The sequence below is a fragment of the Epinephelus moara genome, chromosome 4, assembly GCF_006386435.1.
Source record: "Epinephelus moara isolate mb chromosome 4, YSFRI_EMoa_1.0, whole genome shotgun sequence".
NCBI lineage: Eukaryota > Metazoa > Chordata > Actinopteri > Perciformes > Serranidae > Epinephelus > Epinephelus moara.
Genome location: NC_065509.1, coordinates 24,370,681 through 24,393,195, shown reverse-complemented (window position 1 = coordinate 24,393,195; position 22,515 = coordinate 24,370,681). Strand labels below are relative to the sequence as shown.

Sequence of the window (22,515 nt, the reverse complement as noted above, 5' to 3'; positions counted from 1 at the left end):
AAGTGCAAATATTGACTTAAGTTAAAAAGCTGCAGACACTCTTCTTTTATGTTTGCATTTAGGAATGTTGATGACAGATTTTAAGTATGATTGTAGGTGCAAAGTAAGCAACATTTACTGTTGAGAGCAGGGCTGCTCACAACAAAACCTTCCTACTTTCTAATCCCCAGGTGCTGCCTCAGGCGTCAGACTTTCTCAATTAGATGCAGATTTTATCAAGCAGCTATACTTTCACTATGAAACATGAGGGAGCCATGTCTTCCCAGAATAGCATCCCGCGGTCTGGTTTCCACACACTGATAATACGATATGCTAGGTGACTGGTGTGGCGCCACATAATAAATCTGTCTCCCAACAGCCATACCTGTCTCTGGCCTCCACCTCTGCAGGTTCCTCCGTGCTGTTCTTCACATCTTCCTGGCCGGTGATGGCGTCCTCTTTCCTCGTGGTGCTGGGTGAGGAGCTGCTCTTTGAGGATTCCTCGTTGACCTGGAGACCCTGGATGGTGTTCTGCTGATGTTGCCATGATTGTTGACCCGCTCTGACATACACAGGTGTGGGCCCCGGCGTCGGTGCCAAGATGCTGTGGACCGGGCTGTTAGTCTTCCGTAGTCCTCCGACGCCTCTTTCCCTTGAGTGGCTCTTGAGCCGGCCCTGGACAGGCGTCCCTCTGTGGTCCATGCCATCCTGCTGGATGTAGCCTCCCACCCCGCCGCCGCCACCGCCGCCTCCACCGCCGGCCGAACCTTGGGATGAATGGCTGAACCAGCGCCAGCGGAGCCTGAGGATCTGCTTCACGTCAAATTCCTTCTTCCCTGACACAGACATCCTCCTCTGGGTTTGGAGACGAAGGCAATGGCACGTTGAGTCCCCAAAAACATGGAGAGCAGAGAAGAGAAGAGCCTTGGTTTCAGTCCTCACTGACTACAATGTGCCTCTTCTCTTCCGTTATTGTCTCACTATTATCATGACCACCCCCTCCTCCTCCTATTACTCCTCCGTTGTTCTTTTGGTGGAGATGGAAAGCAGTCCTCTGCAGCTTTTGTTCCTGTGCCTGAGACTACTACCCTCCCTCCAACTCTCCCTCTCTCTGTCTTTCTCTCTTTCCCTCCTGTGCTGCTGCTGCTGCTGCTGCTGCTGCTGTGCCGCTGGAGCTGAGTTAATGCACATGCATGATCCACACTCCCTCCCCTTCGTCTCCCCTGTTTCGCTTTCTCTCTCTCTCTGCTTGTCTCTCCTCTGCACACACACACACACACTCTGAGAGATAGACATATATACTCTGGAAATAAAATGAGAAAATCTCCCAAGCCCTGCCCAGTCCCCTCTGCTGCTGTTGTGTGTCCCTGTGTCAGTATCTGTATGTTTGTGTGTGTGTGAGTGTGTGTGTGTGTGTGTGTGTGTGTGTGTGTGAGAGTGATAACAGGGCTGCCTGCTCTTCCTGCAAAGGGGGAAGGTGGGGTATCATAGAGCCAGGATGATGAGGTCACACTTTAACAAAGTAATTCACTGCTTGCTCAAGGAGGCAAAGAGGAAGACTACTAACTGCACTGTACTATCAGGACGATTACTGTAGCAGGAGCTTGTAATCCATTAATGTATGTAGATACACACGCACCCTCATCCATGAACAGGAGAGCAGGATACATTAATAACTCTCTCATAAATAACCAGCACACATCAAGACACACTCTTCAAGGCAAGTGAAATTTATCTCACACTCACACACATCTGTGTAGTCTGCCATTCTCACATCAAACAAAATCCCATGGGGGAATGTCTCAGTGTATGTAGCCATGCAGAAAAAATATTCTCCTTCAGTCACCGTCTTGAAAGCCCCCTGCGAGTACAAGTGAAAAACTACATACTGATGAACCTTCAAGGTCAGTAAGCGGCCTCTTCCCCCCCCAGTCAGAGCTTCGGAAAACAGTCTTTTGCATTTAAAGAGATCCTGCTTCTGTGTGAGGTTAACGCTGCGCCATGCAGGTAATTGAGATACCGCACCTTGACTTGTACTTCAAAGGCAAAAGGGACAGTGGAGCAGCACACAAGGTAATTTGGGGGGATTTGATCAATGCTGACAGCATCACCAGCATATGATGGCGGTATATGCTGTGGGACGGCCGGGCAGCGACCACATAGTCATAACGATCATCCCTAATTCACTGTGCAGACTGATGTAGCCTGTGACGAGGGAATATTTCTCTTTGCTCCGTTGACACAAGTTTCATGTGCAATTTAGAGCTAGTAGGAGACATTTTGTGTCCGACACATTTGCATATTCATACATCAGATAAATTTCGGATTTTTGAATTACAAAGCACCCCATCCACCCACCACCCTTCGCCAGCATGCCGAGTCCCATATCCAAAAAAGGGCTGAGAACCCCCGCTGTAGGGTATTCTATCTCCTCTACACTATTGGATCGGGGTGTTTTAAGTGCTTTATTTTGATCCAGTCGTCAAAGGAAGCTGTATATGCCCATGGGGCAGGTAGTAATTGGATTTAGAAATGGATTGTGAACCCTGAAAGATTGTGAAACACAACAAGCCTTATCCTACCTGCCTGACACTGCGTAGCATCTAGGATTTATGGATTTCTGCATTGGAATAACTCAATCAGTGTTAATGTTCTGCTCCTGAGCTCCCTCCCTGTTAACACTACATTTGCATGTTTTTTTAGCACCGACAGCCTACACACTGACACAACAGAGCTGCAGGGAACCTTTATTCCTGTTCTTTCTGTAGTCATTTCCTGATTTTCACTTCCATGACAAAGGTGAGAGGAGGACCTTGCACATAAACTGCTGCATTTCAATATTGTACAATCTCTCAGCCGCCTCCACAAACCTCCCACGGCAGGTTTGGGAGAGTGGACACAACCAGCTATTGTGCCCACGAGTATCTACTTAAACTATAACTGCCCATGGTGTTTGATGAGGACTTGGCATTAATCTGACCACCAATGAAAGATGCTTAAATATCAATATAGAAGCCAAAAACATACACAGCATATAGCAACACACAGCACGGTACACATATACATATCTGGGGGTCATGTAGTCATGGCTGAGCCTCCCTCTGGACACCAATTTAGATTCACCATTGGCGTGTTAACTGATTCCCCCAAACAAGTACCATAACATATACACATACGTACACACACCCACACACACCTCCACAAATGATGAAATGCATAAACAGGCAAACACATGCTGACACACATGCAATCTTACAAGCATACACACACACAAATGTGCATTAAACAGGAGTATGTACAGAGGTGGGTGAGAGGACAAACACAGCGTAATATTTAGGAAAATAAAATTATAATGTTAATAGTTATGATGATTGCAGTAGCAATGACAGGAAATATTCATACAAGCATATGATACATAATTCCTCATCAGCATAATAATGAGGTCCCCACACAGGGTCAACGCCAGGCCCTGCGTAGATCCAATCCACCGATCCCATAACCCCATTTTTACCCTCTACATATTCCCATCCTTCCCCAAGGCTTAGCTGTTCCCATCTCTTTAGCAATGTCAAGGTCTGTTTTCTTTTATATGACAATCCAGGGGTGTCAAAGATACAGCCCAGGGGCCAAAACCAGTCCAATCCGGCTCACTGGGCGACCTTGCACACCTAATATTGATGCACTTGTGAAGGCTGAGAGGTGCCAGGTTTCAGGAGCAGGTTAAACATTGAGTAGTTTTCTTAATGTAAAATGCAGCTTCAGAGGTATTTCCACCCTGACCAGAATACAGGTCTTTTCTTTCACTGTAGTTTGGTGTGGTGATGTCAGGATGACCACACAGGAGTTGAATGACTGACTGAATGTGGCAAAACTGAGAAAGATTATTGAAACCGCATTTATTCTTCTGAAGACATCACAGGCTTTTTGTCATCTGTTTTGTATTTGGATTAGCGTTTTTTTTTTTTTTTTTTAAATGTATCTCTTGAAAAATTTGGAGGTGTTTGCTATTTATAGGATATTATGCAATGGTTTTACTGCTCCGGCCCACCTGCAATCAAAGCGCGTGAACTAAAATGAGTTTGACACCCCTGTGTTAATCTTTCTATCATCCAGTGTGTTTTAAAGATGAGTTTTAAATTCTGAAATAATAAGCCGTGCGCTTTACCAAACAATATTACAATGTTACTGATCTCTGATTTGCTGCCACTTAACTCACCTATAATTACATTTTGTTATTGTACATCATTATCCACCTTTGGAATTTATCCCAAAATGAGGTGACAACAGGACAATACCACATTAGAGGCAGGACTGATTCCTCTTCATCACTGCAAAACCTACACAACCAAGTTTGTTCAAGGCCCCAAATAGACAGCATCTTTTTAATGGGTAGAAATGTACATAGTATCTGTAGTTGTATTATATGTATAGATACATCTTGGGTAGTGTTATATATTCATTGTCTGTAACCACTTATCCTGTTGGGGGTCACAGGGTTGCTGGAGCCTATCCCAGCTGACATTGGGCGAGAGGCAGGGTACACCCTGGATAGGTCACCAGACTATCGCAGGGCTGACACACAGAGACAGACAACCATTCACACTCATATTCACATCTACAGAGAATTTAGAGTCACCAATTAACCTGCATGTCTTTGGACTGTGGGAGGAAGCCGGAGCACCCAGAGAAAACCCACACTGACACGGGGAGAGCATGCAAACTCTGCACCCTGGGTTTGAACCAGGAATCCTTTTGTTGTGCTGCCATGATATAATGATATAAATGCATCTTTCCATTGAACTATTATACTGTATTAATAGAGTCTTACCACATGTTTAAGGTATTAATTGGATTTATAACACTATTGTCCTTAACCAAGTTATATTTACAATTTTCTTTTTAATTCATTTTATTTCCATTCATCCATGACTGGTCTCTAGTTTACGAACAGCATACAAGTTGTTGTCTTGGTTTTTTAGCTATAGCATTTTTCCAAACATGACACACTGATAAAATAATTACAATCTATCCATCCATTTTCATCCACTTATCTGGAGCCAGGTCGCAGGGGCAGCAGGCCAAGCAAAGCACCCCAGGCGTCCCTCTCCCCATCAACGCTTTCCAGCTCCTCCTGAGAGACCCCAAGATGTTCCCAGGTCAGATGAGATATGTAATCCCTCGAGTGTGTTCTGGGTCGGCCCAGGGGCCTCCTACCAGTGGGACATGCCTGAAAAGCATCTAACAGGAGGGCCCAGAAGACATCCTGATCACATGCCCGAACCACCTCAACTGACCCTTTTCGACGCGAAGGATCAGCAGCTCTACTCCGAGCTCTCTCCAGATGTCCGAGCTCCTTACCCTATCTCTAAGGCTGAGCCCAGCCACCCCATGGAGGAAACTCATTTCAGCTGCTTGCATCCGCAATATCATTTACACTGGCACAATTGCCTCCACTCTCTGATTATAAATACCAGATTTAAAGATTTCTAAGTTACAGATAACTAGTCCCTCCAACTAAAATGAGCTGAGAATAACTTTTAAGTCTTTGTGTCCTTCACACACGCCAAACAACAGCACAATAGAGACAAAGATTATGATTACCACAGAGACAAGGATTCTCCCACAACTACTGTAAGATCAAGAAGCGCGCATTGTAAAATGTTCAAATCAATGCATTATTCAAATCAACTCTGTGGTAGAAACTACAGGAGGTTGAAAGGCTGCGTGAAGTGTGTGGATCATGCTTTGTTTATATCCAAGTGTTTATGCTAATGGTACAATAAGAGTGGATGAGCCTCAAACATTATTTTCACAGTCAAGAGGCAAAACACTGAATTATTAATAAGAGCCTTCTCTGCATATAAACATATTTTACATTGTATTGTGTTATTTCGGAGCCCGAAAGGACCAGCGTGCAGCAACTGGTCCCTGCTGGGGGTTCTGATAATTGAAGCAGTTTCTACACATGCTTTGACTCTGTGTGTCCACCACAGCCATGGTTCAGTTGCTCCAGGGTTTCTTTTGTTTGCCCAGGAAGCCATCTTGGCTTGTCTCAGACCTTCACCCTTTGACACCAACTGTTTCACGACAGAGATAGTGCTCATCTGTAATGCCATAACTAAATTAATGACTCCCATTAATTAAAAGCAGCAAGACCTCTGGACGTACAATATGTGAGTATGTTGCACACATTTTTTTACGGCGGTGCATTAAGTGGTGCTTTAACCACTCTCATTAAGTGCCACAATAACACGCGATGCATTATCTTTACATGTACATAAAACCGTGGTGTTACTAACCTCCCTCTGCTTTTCTACAACCAGAAAGGGACACGCTTTACAACAGGCATAAAAATGTAAATAATAGTTTTATTGTGCTAAACAAAATGACAGTAAGGAATATTATCGCCCAGGCTGGGTTTAATTTTGTGAGTAAACAATCAAATTATGTAGTTCCTTGGTTTTGCTGTTATCCCTTACTCGCCTCTACTAATGTTTTGGCACCGCCATTAATCAGTAAGAGTCATTGTCACCGCAGGTAGCATTAGCTGTGTGCATAAACTGCTGAAAACAAAGACTTTAATATCCCCTCTGTTTTTGTTAGTGAAAAGAAAATCTCCTCATGTCTCCCAGATGTATTTATTTCAGTCCGGGAGGCACTCGATGCTCCTTTGCACTTGATACCCTCTTAAATCAAACGTGATCTGGAAGCAGCTTTACGAAATTATCTTCCAATAAAGCTGTATATGAAAAATAAAATGATTCTTATCAGTGAAAATATAGAAATTTATCCAAATCCTTATTAGCTTGAATGCATCATCTAACAGTACATGACTCTAAATGAAACTCCTGTTACTGTAACACAGGATAAACGCTGTATTTTAAGGACACTATCTATATGCAAGGAAGTCTGGGGTGTATCATAATAATAAAAGCCCATTAGAGTGAGATATGATCTAATGTATAGTAACAAGCCATCATACTGCGTAACCTCTTTTATTCTTGCAGGAGTCAAGGACACCATCTGGCTGCGCTCTGCATGACACATGAGATGTCAGATGTCAGACTGGCGTGGTAGACCACATTATCATCCAACATCTGCCTCCCCGGTGAACACACCTACGTGCCTAGACGGCTACTCTTTAGTTGATATTCTCTGTTTGCACTAGCAATCCAGAACCATGTTTGGAAAACTAAAAAATCCATGGCTTGTTTGAGATGTCAAAAATTTGGAAGCAGGTTGTATGTGTATATATACACACCAATCAGCCAAAACATTAAAACCACTGACAGGTGAAGTGAGTAACATTGATCATTTTGTAACAATGCAATGTTCTGCTGGGAGACTTTTGGTCATGGCATTCATGTCGATTCTGCTTGATGCCCTCCCCTACCCAAACACCACTGTGGGCTAAGTAACCCCCTCTCACGGCAACAGTACTCCCAAATGGCAGTGGCCCCCACAGCAGCAAAATGCACCATGCCACACCACAAAAACTGCTCAGGAATGGCCTGACGAATGCTCAAGGTATCGACCTGGCCTCCAAATCTCCCAAACCCCAATCTGATTGAGCATCTTGGGACATACGGTTACCCCACCTCACAACTGACAGGTCTTAAATGACCCTTAGCCAATGGCCCTGGTGCCAGACACCACAGGACACGCTCCAGAGGTCATGTGTCCATGCCTTGACATGTCAGAGACAAGTCTGATCCAAGGAGGCCCCACCATGGATTAGGGGTACCTCTGAGGTACCAGCACGTCCCATGGATGCTCAATCAGATTGGGGTCTGGGAAATTTGGAGGCCAGGTCGATGCCTTTAGCTCTTTCTCACGTTCCTCGGGCCATTCCTGAGCACTTTCTGCATTTTGGCATGGTGCATTTTCCTGCTGCCACCAGGGAGTACTGTTGCCGTGAGGGGGGGTTACTTAGCCCACAGCTGTGTTTGGGTCGGTGAAGGGCGTCAAGTGGCATCCACACGAATGCCATGACCAAAGATCTTCCAGCAGAACATTGCATTGTAACAAAATGATCATTCTTGGAACCCATCGGCTGTATTCGGCGTCTGACTTCTGGCAGACGGCGATACAGCCTCTGGGGGCAGACCCCCGATTTTTTTGGCATTCCGGTTTGATTTAGGCAGAGGAGGCGAATTTCCGTTTCCGACTTCCATTTATATCTAAGTAAAAATGCTGAACCAGTGCAATGGATTCAGAGTTTGCAGTGACGCCATTTATGTTCCGTCTCGTTAGTTCACTGCACGGAGCGTTTAACCTGGCAACAACTGCAGCCGGCTCAAACGTGACTGATCAATATCACGCGGACTACAAACAGCCTACAACCTTCCGCTCTTCTTCTGGAGGCAAGATCTCCGGGGTTTGCCTACAGACTCTACATTCACTGAATGTAGAGTCTGTATATAGAGACTACAAAATGATCAATGTTACTCACTTCACCTGTCACTGGTTTTAATGTTCTGGCTGATCAGTGTACATGTGTGTATATAAGAACACTGAAGCTCTCTACAAGTAGGACCAGAGCTGCCTCTATTTCCTGAGGAGGCTGAGGTCCTCCAACATCTGCTGGACCATGCTGAGGATGTTTTATGAGTCTGTGGTGGCCAGTGCTATCCTGTTTGCTGCTGTGTGGTGGGGCAGCAGGTTGAGGGTTGCAAACGCCAACAGACTCAATAAACTGATTCAAAAGGTCAGTAACGTCGTGGGGGTGGAGCTGGACTCTCTAGTGGCAGTGTCAGAGAGGAGGATGCTGTATAAGATGCACGTGTCACCTTGGACAATGTCTTCCATCTACTCCACGATGTGCTGGTCAGACACAGGAGCACATTCAGTGATAGACTCATTCCCCCAAGATGCACCACAGGAAGTCGTTCCTGCCGGTTGCCATCAGCCTGTACAACTCCTCCCCCTGTTTCATTCTGCTGATGTATATATTGCAGTTACATTTTCACACTTACAGCTTCAGCACAGTGACAATATATATTTTATTTAATATTTTAATTTTATATCTTAAATACTAATGTTAAACATGGCAGCATGATGCACATTCTATTTCATTTATTGCTTTATATTTAAACACTTTTATTTCATACTCTTATTTTTACTTCTTATAATTCTCTATTCTTTACATCAGAGCAACTGTAACAAATCATAATTTCCCCTCTGGTATCAATAAAGTGTTTCTGAATCTGATATATATTTTATGTTGTATTCACGGGGTTATACTGTGGAGAATGTGGGATACACGCATGAATGGGAATACCCTCCACCCCCAGCTATGCCTGCAAGACCCTATATCAGCTGAATGCTCCTTGGAAAGGCCTTGAATGTTAAATTTCATGCTGTGTTGGGCAGTGATATTTCAAATATAACTGACCATGTCCATATTCATGAGACTAACAAGAGGATATAGCTCAGCAAATAAAAATGCAATGACAAAATCAAGCACACACACACTAACACGTGATCATTGGCGCTCACACAGCATCTACAACTCATTTCAGAGCAATATAGAATACAACTTTGAAATATATGAAAGTCTAATTCTAACTATGTCCATGACCAGGGTGCAGAAATAAGGTGCAGCCTTTCACTCAGCAGAGGTCAGGGAGGACACGTTGAAAATGTATGAGAAAATTATGTTTAATGTTCCATTTGTGGCAGACAAGGTCACCGCACCTCCTGAATCAATGGCATAGATCAGACATATCTGAGCGTAACCAAGAACATACCGCAACCAGAATGCAGATAGAAAATTATGTTTTTAATTCAGGAACTGATCACTGAGTTACGCTGCTGGTTAAAGGAAATTCTATTTCTGGCAATGCATGAATTTACAACACGTATCAGTGATCGGTAATTCTTCCTCTTACCTGAGAAACTGACTCTAACTCTCACTCCTCAGCGTCACAACAATGGAATTATCTTCTAAAATGGAGGACCAATGGAGGCGATCTGCACGTAATCCAGTAATTTACACATCACAACTGTGCTGGACTGTTCCAACTTTTTCTTCTCTCATGTCCCTCTTTCAGCACAAAAAAAACCAAAAAAAAAAACGTTTGCCTCTCCAGAAAGGAAGGGGGCACTTTCCTCTTTTAAAGGAAACTCCTGATAAGTTCCTTCCTCTGCTCTGCAACAACAATTGCATTCAAGCAACCAGGAACGCTGGGATCACATCCTGTGTTTGAGGCAAAACACCGCTCTGATGAAGCCTTACCTACAAACTATGTTTCTGTAACACTTGTATTAATGAGGTTTGATGTGATCTCTAACTGCTACCAGAAAACAAAAAACAATTACTACTAAAACTAGCCCGTATACGTGTTGCAAATACAGTTTAAATCATTGTCACGTAGAGTTGCAGATAATAAAGAACCAAAAGTTTTAAAACTGATGTGATTATGCAGCTTTGTGTAAATATTTCAGTCTGATAAAATATAGTGCAGAATTAATTTATCAAAATAAGTCAGTCAAAAGTCATTTGAAGACTGTATTTATCAACTTTTTGCACCAGTGATGGTGTATCATAATTCAACCACTGGGTGGCGTATGCAGCATTTTCTGTGAAGAAGACTCATATCCACAGCTCAGTAACGTGCAGTGTCAAGCGTCAGGCATTTCAAGGGGACATTAAAGATTTTTATTTTGCCAGAATGATCCTATTCTCTCTCTGGATTCCTCAGTTTGAGATACACTGTGTGATAATATGTTGTGACAGTATAGAACTGTGATTTGACAGGGACAACACTGTGTGGGAGACAGGACGTGTAAAATCACAATTAAAAGACAAACACAGACATATTGATGTAATCTACGTTGACAGTGTTGAGTGGCATTTTGAGTGTTTGTTGGTGTGTGACATTTATGCACATGTTTTCCTCTTTAAATTAAATTCAGTAGACTTAAGTTAAATGAAATTGCAGGGCTTCCCCTTCTTCAGTCACCCCCAGACCCTGGACAGGGGCCTGACTGATGGATGCCACCACCCTGCTGCTCCTTTACCTATGTAGATTTTTATTTTTCCCAAATGATCCTATCCTCTCTCTGCATTCCCCACTTTCAGCCACACTGTGTGATAATATTTTGTGACAGCACTGAAGCTGTGAATTTGAACAAAATCAATAAACAGTAAGTGATGCCTGTGTGTGACATATTTCTTTCTTCTGTGCAGTATTGTACGACACTGTAAGATAAACTGTTATTGTCTAATCACAGCACATTATATTATTTGTTATCCTGACGAGCAATCTCTTGCTATTGTGAGAATAAGAAAGCCACAACAGTGGAAATGACATGTCGTTGGAGTCCCCCTCCACTCAAAAATGTGTTGTTTTTTTATGTATGTCCCCTAAAATGTCTGACCTTGACAACACTGACTTGGATATGTGCAAAGTTTGTCAGCACAGAGGTGTTTCTCTACTGAAGAGGACGATGTCTGTGTAAGTCCCTAAAATCTGAGATTTAAACAAGGGGTGTGCCATATCATCTCCTTCACGATAATACCGGTATAATTTTTAATTTCATACGAATTTTCATATCGTGATACTCACAATATTTCAACTTGTTGACATATTACCCACGGCAACAACAAGCATGGCTGATAGCGAAATTAGTCCCGACTCCACGGTGGTTCCAAAAAGAGGAGCAGCTTCAGTAGTGTGGAATGAACATGAATGAATGAATTCATGAATTTTATGAATAGTTCCCTCTTTTAGCGACTCACCGCTCAGAGGGAACTCATTCAGTGGCTCCTTTGGCAGCAGCACAGCGTCTCTCCCTCCTCTCTCGCTGTGTGCACACGGGAGTCAGTGTTGTCAAATAATTTTGCAATAAACTTCCAGTAATGTAAACCTACGTGACGCTCACAGCTCAACAAAACACTACATATATGTGAATGTGCGATAGTTGTGGTATCATAACAGCCTGTCACAGGTTACAGCGTGATGATTAGAGGAGAAATGGCAGAGCATAAAGGTCCAGGTGGAAAAAAACAACTTGAGAAAGAAATCAACCGTTGATTTATATAGCTATATAGATCCCAGGGTACATTTTTTGTATTTGGGAGCTTTTTAAATGTGTAATTTGTGGTCATTTTTGTTTAGCTTAACTATTAATATTGTTTTGCAATTCTATTTTCTTAAATTAATCATGAATAATGATTTTTTCTTCTTTTTTTCTAATTTATCATATTGTCAAGAAAATCGTTATCGCAGAAATACCCTGACATATCATGATATTATTTTAGGGCCATATCACCCACCCCTACCCGCGACCCACTTTTGGATTGCGACCCATTAGTTGGGAACCACTGTACTAGATGACACTGACAGCACCTGGAGTATATGGCTGCATTTCCTGTTTCAGAACTGAGAACATGACAACAGCATAAAGCTCATTTTGGGTATAAGAAAATAAAGCAAACTCTCTGTACGTCCACAAAATCAGTTTCCCTCTGTCTGTGGAGCTGCTCCAGCCTTTATACCTGATGACATCACAAGTTTGATACTTCCTTCTGTGGTTTCTGGTTTTGAAAGAGAGTAGCCCATGTTTACATATACTAATTGAACTTTCCAAGGCCATGGAAATAACATATTGGATTTCTTAATTTGGGTGGTGTTCCCCTTTAAAGAGTTGAAATATGGCATCAGGTTCTGACCTATATCCAAAAAGAAACTTAGGGTTTAGATTGAATCCACCTGACATGCAGGAAACTTAGGGTTTAGATTGAATCCACCTGACATGCAGCAGGTTAAGACATGTCAGCTATGCAGCAGATAAACCCATGCATAGATCTTAAATATGACTTAATTCTTCAGTGATTAGTATGAGGAGAAAACCTGAACCCAGCACACAGCTACACAACAGCAGCCTGAGCAACTAGCGCTCACCAAACGTCAACACTGCTCACAAGCAACGCCATAAAACTGAAAACCAGCGCTGAAGAACCACCTGCAAACTCCCTCATGACACATGCCCTAACATGGAGGGTGTAGCAACACAGACTTAGCTGGTTGGGTGAAGTGAAGCTACATATCGGTGCAGAACTTCCTGAGCCGCTGGACAAGGAAGCTCCGCTCTCCACCTGGAGGTGCACGGTGTGAGGCCGCAGCTGAGGGGAAGAGTGGCCGGCTGAGAGAGGTCTGCAGGCGGGATGTTTCCTCCTCGAGCCGGGGCTCAACTTCGGAGCAGCAGCAGCAGGTACTGGCCTCCTTAAATGTGTGCGACGCCCAATTCCAGAGGTTGCATTGGATGTACATATGTCACAGTTGTTTATCAACTGAATAAAACTCACTGATCTTGTTGATAACAGTGGGTGAAGTCGGTTGAGATCACATGGTGACCTGATATGTCACACTGACAGGTAAGGGACTGTTCGTTACTTATGATGGGGGAGGAGGTGGTGCAAGAAGAGGGGGACATAATTAAATCAGAGCTTTAAATAACTGTAACGAAGTACATGACGACAGTTTTGCCTTGTAAATATCACACAGCTGGGTGTGGACTAATGCACTTTAACAACAGCACGTGGCACTTTAGTTAACAATATATGCACTTTATTAGCAGGATTTGCGCAGACCATTCTACACATTGCACATTTGAATCAGTTATTTTATGGCTTTATTTATTTATTCATTGAATTTTTCGGGCCAGTATTTATCGAACATTTCAAACCTTGACTGATTCTGTCTTCTGGCAGGTGCTGCAATGAGTACTGATAATGTGGTGCATACAGTATGTGTTCATATTTGACAAGCAAAACTTAAATTAGTGTGAGTTTTGTGCAATAAGATTAGCATGCTATATCGTGTATTTCATAGTCTATTGTTTAAGTTGTTGTATAAACACTTATCTGTTCTGTCCTGTGTCCGCTCCAGGGTGTTTGTCTAGAAGAGTTCCCCACGGGTACAGACACCGATATAAATGTTCCAGGAGGGACCAAGTGACAGTATGGGAGAGGGGGGTGTTGGTAATTAGTGGTCATTTATAGTAATTGTTGTTATGATTATGTGTGTATTTGCGGGTTAAGTAGCTGTAGGTAGGTTACGTTAAATATTATGTGTTGATTATATTAGTTAAATATGTATATTCATGACATACACGTTGGAGTACCTGTTCATAGAAAGAGCCAAGGTAGTGGATCAGTGATACAGTATAAAAGGTGCCAGTTTCCATCAGTCTGTGTTGCTGGTCACATCTCCATCCTGTAATATCCAGCCGCTAAATGGTCATTCTAACAATAGTGATATTTCATCACTTTATTCTACGTCTTGTTTAAAACGAGCGTGCACAGCAAGAGTGAGAAACTGAGGCTTTTTTCAACTCCAGGATTTCATCTTCAACTTTAAACTCTTAACTTTCAAACATCAAAGGGTGTGTTTTTAAAATCTAATAATTAATTTATGAGGGAGGGAGGGCCAGGAAAAGTATTTGAAGCTTTGGGGAGGGTCAAAATAATAATACTTTACTGTACTTTAGAAAAAAAATAACCAGGGCCCTAAGGAAACCAATGTTCCTGTTTATATTGTAACATGAATCTCTGGAGGCCATGTTGAGTCCCTTTTTTGGGGCTTTCCTCGCATGGTTCAGCTCCATCAACTGTCTCCAGAGAAAAATGTCTGAAAATGTCTTTTTCTATCATTGTACAATGTGGAAAAATTCCCAATTCCCAATAATGGATCGGTAAAGTTTAATTTTATAATTGTTTAATGTACTAAAATTAAGGAATACAGAATTCTTAAAATGCAACACTGTGCGTTTATGAATTCCCAGCATGATATTTTTGGTACTGTTTGTTTAGCTTTATATACTGTTCAAATGCATAAAAATCATCAAAATTGATTTTTTTTATATCTGTACAGATTAACCTAGATAATTAAATAATGTTAGTTGCATTAAAAGTCAGGCTCCTACACCATATAGTCTACTATAACGATAAACGTTGTGAGTCCTCTCTGCAGAACATATTCTATGCTTATATTTTACACACATTTTTCTACCATTTCCGTATGAATGCAATATTATTCTATGACTCTTAAAAGAAAAAGAGGGTAAAATTAGTACTCCCTGTTTACGAAAGTGAGGATGGATTAGAATTTAGTGGTGAGAAAGACACCAAGCTGCTAACAACCCAGCAGCGACACCACACATAGTGGCAACGTACAATATGTCCCCAATAAATCAATATGTTGGCTGTTTTTTGTGGAGGTATGTGAGAGAAAAAAAAGTTTTCTTCACAAATTCAAGGTTAAGATATCATCACTAACTCATTCACAGATGGTCATTTGGTGGGTGAAGTAGTCTTTTGACTAGGGTTTTGAATGGAGTACTTTTACTTACTTTACTTTTATATTGTTGTAGGCTATTGGTACTTTTTCTTAAATAAAAGATCTTAGTAATTCTTGTGTAATTAATTGTTCACTAATGTATATCCAACCATAGCTTTTAAGTCTCTGCATCCAACATGTTCCCACTCCAAACTCATCAAATATGGCAGCTTGGTCAATGGCCCTACGCTTCAAAGTATCTTGCAATAGATACCCCTCTAGCATCGTTTTTGAATGTGTCTGTTTTCACTCGTTAGATGCAGACAGTGTCTTTCCAAAATTTAGAACAACTTCCATGTTTAGAGGAAACATAAGTTGTTAGGTTTAGCTAACCGACCATGGTTCGGGTTAACGTTGACTTGTGTTTTTTGTGTTTTTTTTTGTTTTTTGAGAAATGAACAGCGGTCTCCTCGGTATAAGTCCTGTGTTTGTTTGATTCATCCATTCACCCCGACCTCCCCTCTAAACACACTTTCTTGGTCTTTATACTAAGTCTGCCTCGATATCTGCCCACCTGGGAATGAGAACAGGTTGCTGCATCAATAGTGACATCGGCAGTAGGTCTATCAAGTCTCAAAAATACAAATGATAATTCAAGTTTAATTAATTAATAGATGATTCCTAATGAGTAAATCATATAAAAATGCATAATAATCCAAATGGCACTGAATAAAGTTTTCACTTAAATAAATTTGAGAGAATAGTACTACACATAAACAAAGGAAACATTAAAAGGTAATGTAGTTCAGCAACATGGATATCAATTGAAAACTTGGATAAAATGACTGTAATGTGTAACAAAATATAGACAAGCGCAATCAACAATTGCCTGTATCATATCATGTGATTGAGGCACTGGCACATACTGACTTAAGAAACTCCATAAATTATATAAATCTTTTATTTAGTTTATTTGGCAGAATGCACACAAAAGAATAGACCCAAAGAATCATGCTCTATCTCGATCACATCTGGTCAAAACTATGCAACTCTCTATCAACACAAATTTTGTTGCAATCAAAAAGTGACAGTTTATTTGTGACATTTTTTTACATTATCATAAGGTTTGTGTACAAAGAGAGAGTGACATGAAATAAAATACTGAGGATCATAAAACAGGTAAAAATGAAAATGACAGGATTAGGAAACAAAACATGTTTAAAACAAATGAAACAATGCATATTTTTTGGTAAATGGCACAAAATCAGAGGGTGAATAAAGTTTCTTAAAAATGAACAGAAAAGTACTGACAGCACTTCAGAGAGATTTATAGTTTCCAAACAGCGATTGTCTTTGCAATTATGGTATGTACAACACCATTACTCTTTAGAATGTATTACAAAGGGCCAGCTCTATGTTGCCTAAATATGCTTCTGCATTGATTATATAATATCAAGCTTGAAAATAAAATAATTTCTTACATAAAAAACGGTAACTGTTTATATTTGTGTCTGGATGTATAAGCAACATTTTCCTTCAAAATTACTGTTGTTACTATCTGTTCTGTGCAATAGACCCCTGGATAAAAATATACCACACCCGTTCATTAATAACATTCATTTAAAAGAATGAAATAGGACAAAAAGGTAAACCCTGTAATAAACTGTTGATGAAAATTTGGTGAGATGGCATATGTTCAATAAATCTGGACTATGTACAAAAAACATTTATTATTACAATACAAATTAATCTTATTTACAGTTTGAAGGGATTTTAAACAATCTCATGCACTCCTGTCTAATTACTGAAAACAAAGTACTCATAGTTAACAAAGTTGAGATGGCTGTACACCTCCTTAGGTTTTAAAAAGCTTTAGACTGAAAAAATTGCCGTATCAGAAAAGTGTATGTGGGTGTACACGAGAGAGTTTAACTTGCCTCATATTTAATCATTTTTTTGGTGAGACAGAAAGTTCAAGTCTTGGGAACCTGAAACCACCTCTTGAACCACTGTCACTGCTGGAAGATGACGACAGTCTCGATTTTTTAGAGGGTAGAGAAACGCCTGCTTCACTTTCCTCACCAAGTGACACTTCATATGAGCCCTTTGACTTTGAACCAAATCCTCCAAAGGTGCCAAACTTCAACTTGCCTTTCTTTCCTTTGGCCTTGCTTCCTCCTAGGTCTAATGAAATGTCGCCACCCTCAGCTTCTAGGTGAGCTGAAGGAGAACTACCTGCAAGGCCCCCCTCATCGGAAGAAGACCGATGCCGTGATCTCTGAAATAGATCCAATGAGGCTGACTTGCTTTTCGTTGACACACTCAGCCCAGGATCACCCTCTAATTCTAATTTTCCACCCATCAGTTCTCCTGCATGTACCTTACCACCTTTTCCACTCGTACTCAATTCTACCTCTGGTCCCCGAAGGTCACCTGCACTACTGCCCTTTGCTTTTGATTTCCCAAACAATTTTGGCATCTTTACCTTAACCTTTCCTTCACTGTGCCTCAGCTCTGGACTGGGAACCTCAATATTTTGTGAACTGACTTGGCAACTTACAGATGGAGACTGTATGTTTATGCCTCCACTAGCTGATTCAACATTTCCTCCATGTCCCTGGCCTTCCAACTGAGGCAGAGCAATACCAAATTTTGGTACCTTGATTTTGGGAAATGTTACTGTACCTTCTGGGTAATGAAGGCCACCACTTGCACTCCCCCCTGAAGCACTTGCACCAACCTCTGCACTACCCTTCACATTTATTTTTGGGCCTTTAAAACCAGCAGACATGGAAACCTCTCCTTGTCTGTTTAGATTTGCATCAATATCAGAAGTGGAAACGTTCACATTTGGACCGCCAATACCAGAGCCCTCAATAGCGGTGTTCAAGCTAGCAGATGGAAAATCTGTATCAGGTGATCTGAATCCCTCTGAAAAAGATCCATCTCCTTTTAACTTTGGTGATTTAATATCTAATTCCACATCAGGGAAATGAAGCTTACCAAAAAGAGGCTTCTTTACCTTTGTTCCTTTGACATGAAAATGGGGTGTGTCTACATCTAGGTCTACTGCTGGTGTTTCTATGTCAACATCAGGTTTCTTTACCTTTCCTTTTCCTTTGGGAAGTTTGAATTTCCCCTTTTTGCCCTTTACATTGATATTAATATCTGGGGCATCAAGACTTGCTTCGTTATCTGGGAGACTAACTTCTGTTTTGGGACCTTTCACTCCGACACTGAACGTGGGTGTCTTCCCCTCAACTTCTGGAGATTTCATTCCAAACTTAGGACCTTTAAACTTGGGAAATGTAACACCTGTCTTTACAGGATCAACGGACAAACCTTCCATTGTGATGGTGGGTACTGCAATGTTAGTACTTGGACCTTTGATATCTGCATCCAGTTTGGGTGCTGATGCATCCATCTTTCCTTTTAGGTTATAATCAACATGAGGTGCTTTAACATCAATGTTGGATTTGGGAAGATTTATGTCAACGCTTGGGCCCTCCAACTTTGGACCTTTCAAGCCAAGTGATGGCATTTTGATTTTTGGCATTTCAAATCCTCCTTGTGGACCTTCAATGTCAACAGATGGACCTTTGATGTTGAGCTCAGGTGTTTTAATGTCTCCCTCTATCTTTGGCACTGACACATCCACATCACCTTTGAGATTGGGACCTCTCAGATTGAAATCCACATCTGGCATGGAAAGTTTTGGTCCTGAAATTTTTGGCATGCTGAATTTGGGTCCTTTGATTTTACCACTTGGACTCTCAATGTCAAGATCTGGTCCTTTGATATCAACTTCGGGGGCTTTGATATCAAAATCAGCTTTTGGGAGGCTGACATCAACTTCTGGACCCTCCACTTTTGGACCTTTCAACCCAAACTTTGGCAAGCCAAATTTAGGCATATGAAATCCTCCTTTTGGGCCTTCGATATCAACATCTGGTCCTTCGATATCAATCTTGGGAGCTTTAATATCTAGTTCAGGCATTTTTACATCAATGCCACCTTTGGGAAGGTTGATATCAACATCTGGACCCTCCAGTTTTGGACCTTTCATGTCAAATGTTGGCATTTGGATTTTTGGCATTTCAAATCCTCCTTTCGGACCTTTAATGTCAACCTGTGGACCTTTGATGTCAAACTCAGGTGTTTTAATGTCTCCCTCTATCTTTGGCACTGACACATCCACATCACCTTTGAGATTAGGACCTCTCAGATTGAAATCCACATCTGGCATGGAAAGTTTTGGTCCGGACATTTTTGGCATGTTGAATTTGGGTCCTTTGATTTTACCACTTGGACTCTCAATGTCAAGACCTGGTCCTTTGATATCTACTTCAGGGGCTTTGATATCAATATCAGCTTTTGGGAGACTGACATCAACTTCTGGACCCTCCACTTTTGGACCTTTCAACCCAAACTTTGGCAAGCCAAATTTAGGCATATGAAATCCTCCTTTTGGGCCTTCGATATCAAGATCTGGTCCTTCAAAATCAACCTTAGGAGCTTTCATATCTAGTTCAGGCATTTTTACATCAATGCCACCTTTGGGAAGGTTGATATCAACATCTGGACCCTCCACTTTTGGACCTTTTATGTCAAATGTTGGCATTTGGATTTTTGGCATTTCAAATCCTCCTTTCGGACCTTTAATGTCAACCTGTGGCCCTTTGATGTCAAACTCAGGTGTTTTAATGTCTCCCTCTATCTTTGGCACTGACACATCCACATCACCTTTGAGATTAGGACCTCTCAGATTGAAATCCATATCTGGCATGGAAAGTTTTGGTCCTGAAATTTTTGGCATGTTGAATTTGGGTCCTTTGATTTTACCACTTGGACTCTCAATGTCAAGATCTGGTCCTTTGATATCCACTTCAGGGGCTTTGATATCAATATCAGCTTTTGGGAGGCTGACATCAATTTCTGGACCCTCCACTTTTGGACCTTTCAACCCAAACTTTGGCAAGCCAAATTTAGGCATATGAAATCCTCCTTTTGGGCCTTCGATATCAAGATCTGGTCCTTCAAAATCAACCTTGGGAGCTTTAATATCTACTTCAGGCATTTTTACATCAATGCCACCTTTGGGAAGGTTGATATCAACATCTGGACCCTCCACTTTTGGACCTTTGATGTCAAATGTTGGCATTTTGATTTTTGGCATTTCAAATCCTCCTTTCGGACCTTTAATGTCAACCTGTGGACCTTTGATGTCGAGCTCAGGCGTTTTAATGTCTCCCTCTATCTTTGGCACTGACACATCCACATCACCTTTGAGATTGGGACCTCTCAGATTGAAATCCATATCTGGCATGGAAAGTTTTGGTCCGGAAATTTTTGGCATGTTGAATTTGGGTCCTTTGATTTTACCACTTGGACTCTCAATGTCAAGATCTGGTCCTTTGATATCCACTTCAGGGGCTTTGATATCAATATCAGCTGTTGGGAGGCTGACATCAACTTCTGGACCCTCCACTTTTGGACCTTTCAACCCAAACTTTGGCAAGCCGAATTTAGGCATATGAAATCCTCCTTTTGGGCCTTCGATATCAAGATCTGGTCCTTCGATATCAACCTTGGGAGCTGTCATGTCTAGTTCAGGCATTTTTACATCAATGCCACCTCTGGGAAGGTTGATATCAACATCTGGACCCTCCACTCTTGGACCTTTCAACCCAAACTTTGGCAAGCCAAATTTAGGCATATGAAATCCTCCTTTTGGGCCTTCGATATCAAGATCTGGTCCTTCAATATCAACCTTGGGAGCTGTCATGTCGAGTTCAGGCATTTTTACATCAATGCCACCTTTGGGAAGGTTGATATCAACATCTGGACCCTCCACCTTTGGACCTTTCAACCCAAACTTTGGCAAGCCAAATTTAGGCATATGAAATCCTCCTTTTGGGCCTTGGATATCAAGATCTGGTCCTTCAATATCAACCTTGGGAGCTTTCATATCTAGTTCAGGCATTTTTACATCAATGCCACCTTTGGGAAGGTTGATATCAACATCTGGACCCTCCACTTGTGGACCTTTCATGTCAAATGTTGGCATTTTGATTTTTGGCATTTCGAATCCTCCTTTTGGACCTTTAATGTCAACCTGTGGACCTTTGATGTCAAACTCAGGTGTTTTAATGTCTCCCTCTATCTTTGGCACTGACACATCCACATCACCTTTGAGATTGGGACCTCTCATATTGAAATCCACATCTGGCATGGAAAGTTTTGGTCCTGAAATTTTTGGCATGTTGAATTTGGGTCCTTTGATTTTACCACTTGGACTCTCAATGTCAAGATCTGGTCCTTTGATATCCACTTCAGGGGCTTTGATATCAATATCAGCTTTTGGGAGGCTGACATCAACTTCTGGGCCCTCCACCTTTGGGCCTTTCCACCCAAACTTTGGCCAGCCGAATTTAGGCATTTTAAATCCTCCTTTTGGGCCTTCGATATCAAGATCTGGTCCTTCAATATCTACCTTGGGAGCTTTCATATCTACCTCAGGCATTTTTACATCAATGCCACCTTTGGGAAGGTTGATGTCAACATCTGGACCCTCCACTTTTGGACCTTTCATGTCAAATGTTGGCATTTTGATTTTTGGCATTTCAAATCCTCCTTTTGGACCTTTGATGTCAACCTGTGGACCTTTGATGTCAAGCTCAGGTGTTTTAATGTCTCCCTCTATCTTTGGCACTGACACATCCACATCACCTTTGAGATTGGGACCTCTCAGATTAAAATCAACATCTGGCATGGAAAGTTTTGGTCCTGAAATTTTTGGCATGTTGAATTTGGGTCCTTTGATTTTACCACTTGGACCCTCAATGTCAAGATCTGGTCCTTTGATATCCACTTCAGGTGCTTTGATATCAATATCAGCTTTTGGGAGGCTGACATCAACTTCTGGACCCTCCACTTTTGGACCTTTCAACCCGAACTTTGGCAAGCCAAATTTAGGCATATGAAATCCTCCTTTTGGGCCTTCGATATCAAGATCTGGTCCTTCGATATCAACCTTGGGAGCTTTCATATCTACTCCAGGCATTTTTACATCAATGCCACCTTTGGGAAGATTGATATCAACATCTGGACCCTCCAGTTTTGGTCCTTTCAACCCAAACTTTGGCAAGCCAAATTTAGGCATATGAAATCCTCCTTTTGGGCCTTCGATATCAAGATCTGGTCCTTCAATATCAACCCTGGGAGCTTTCATATCTACTTCAGGCATTTTTAC

The 22,515-nt window shown here is 41.7% G+C and overlaps 2 protein-coding genes across 53 annotated transcripts in view; both read right to left on the bottom strand.

Annotated features, from left to right (window-relative positions):
• klhl4 (kelch-like family member 4) overlaps window positions 1-10,016 on the bottom strand; it is a 56,432-nt gene extending 46,416 nt beyond the window's left edge. Inside the window, exon 1 of one of the 3 annotated variants that reach the window (XM_050043021.1) lies at window positions 9,870-10,016. Coding sequence is in view for 1 of the 3 variants with exons in the window: in XM_050043019.1 (XP_049898976.1) it covers window positions 365-828 (464 nt within the window). In the remaining 2 variants the exon portion in view is untranslated. Of the gene's footprint in view, window positions 1-364; window positions 1,136-8,768; window positions 8,863-9,869 lie in introns of those variants that run through there. The other 2 variants (XM_050043022.1, XM_050043019.1) reach the window with 2 other exon arrangements.
• Window positions 10,017-16,206: 6,190 nt separating this feature from the next.
• Window positions 16,207-22,515, bottom strand: part of ahnak (AHNAK nucleoprotein) — a 32,891-nt gene continuing 26,582 nt past the window's right edge. For all 50 annotated transcript variants that reach the window (XM_050042618.1, XM_050042620.1, XM_050042619.1 and 47 more), the window contains one exon: window positions 16,207-22,388. In XM_050042618.1, the coding sequence (XP_049898575.1) occupies window positions 17,212-22,388 (5,177 nt within the window). In that variant the 3' untranslated portion in view covers window positions 16,207-17,211. The remainder of the gene's footprint in view (window positions 22,389-22,515) is intronic.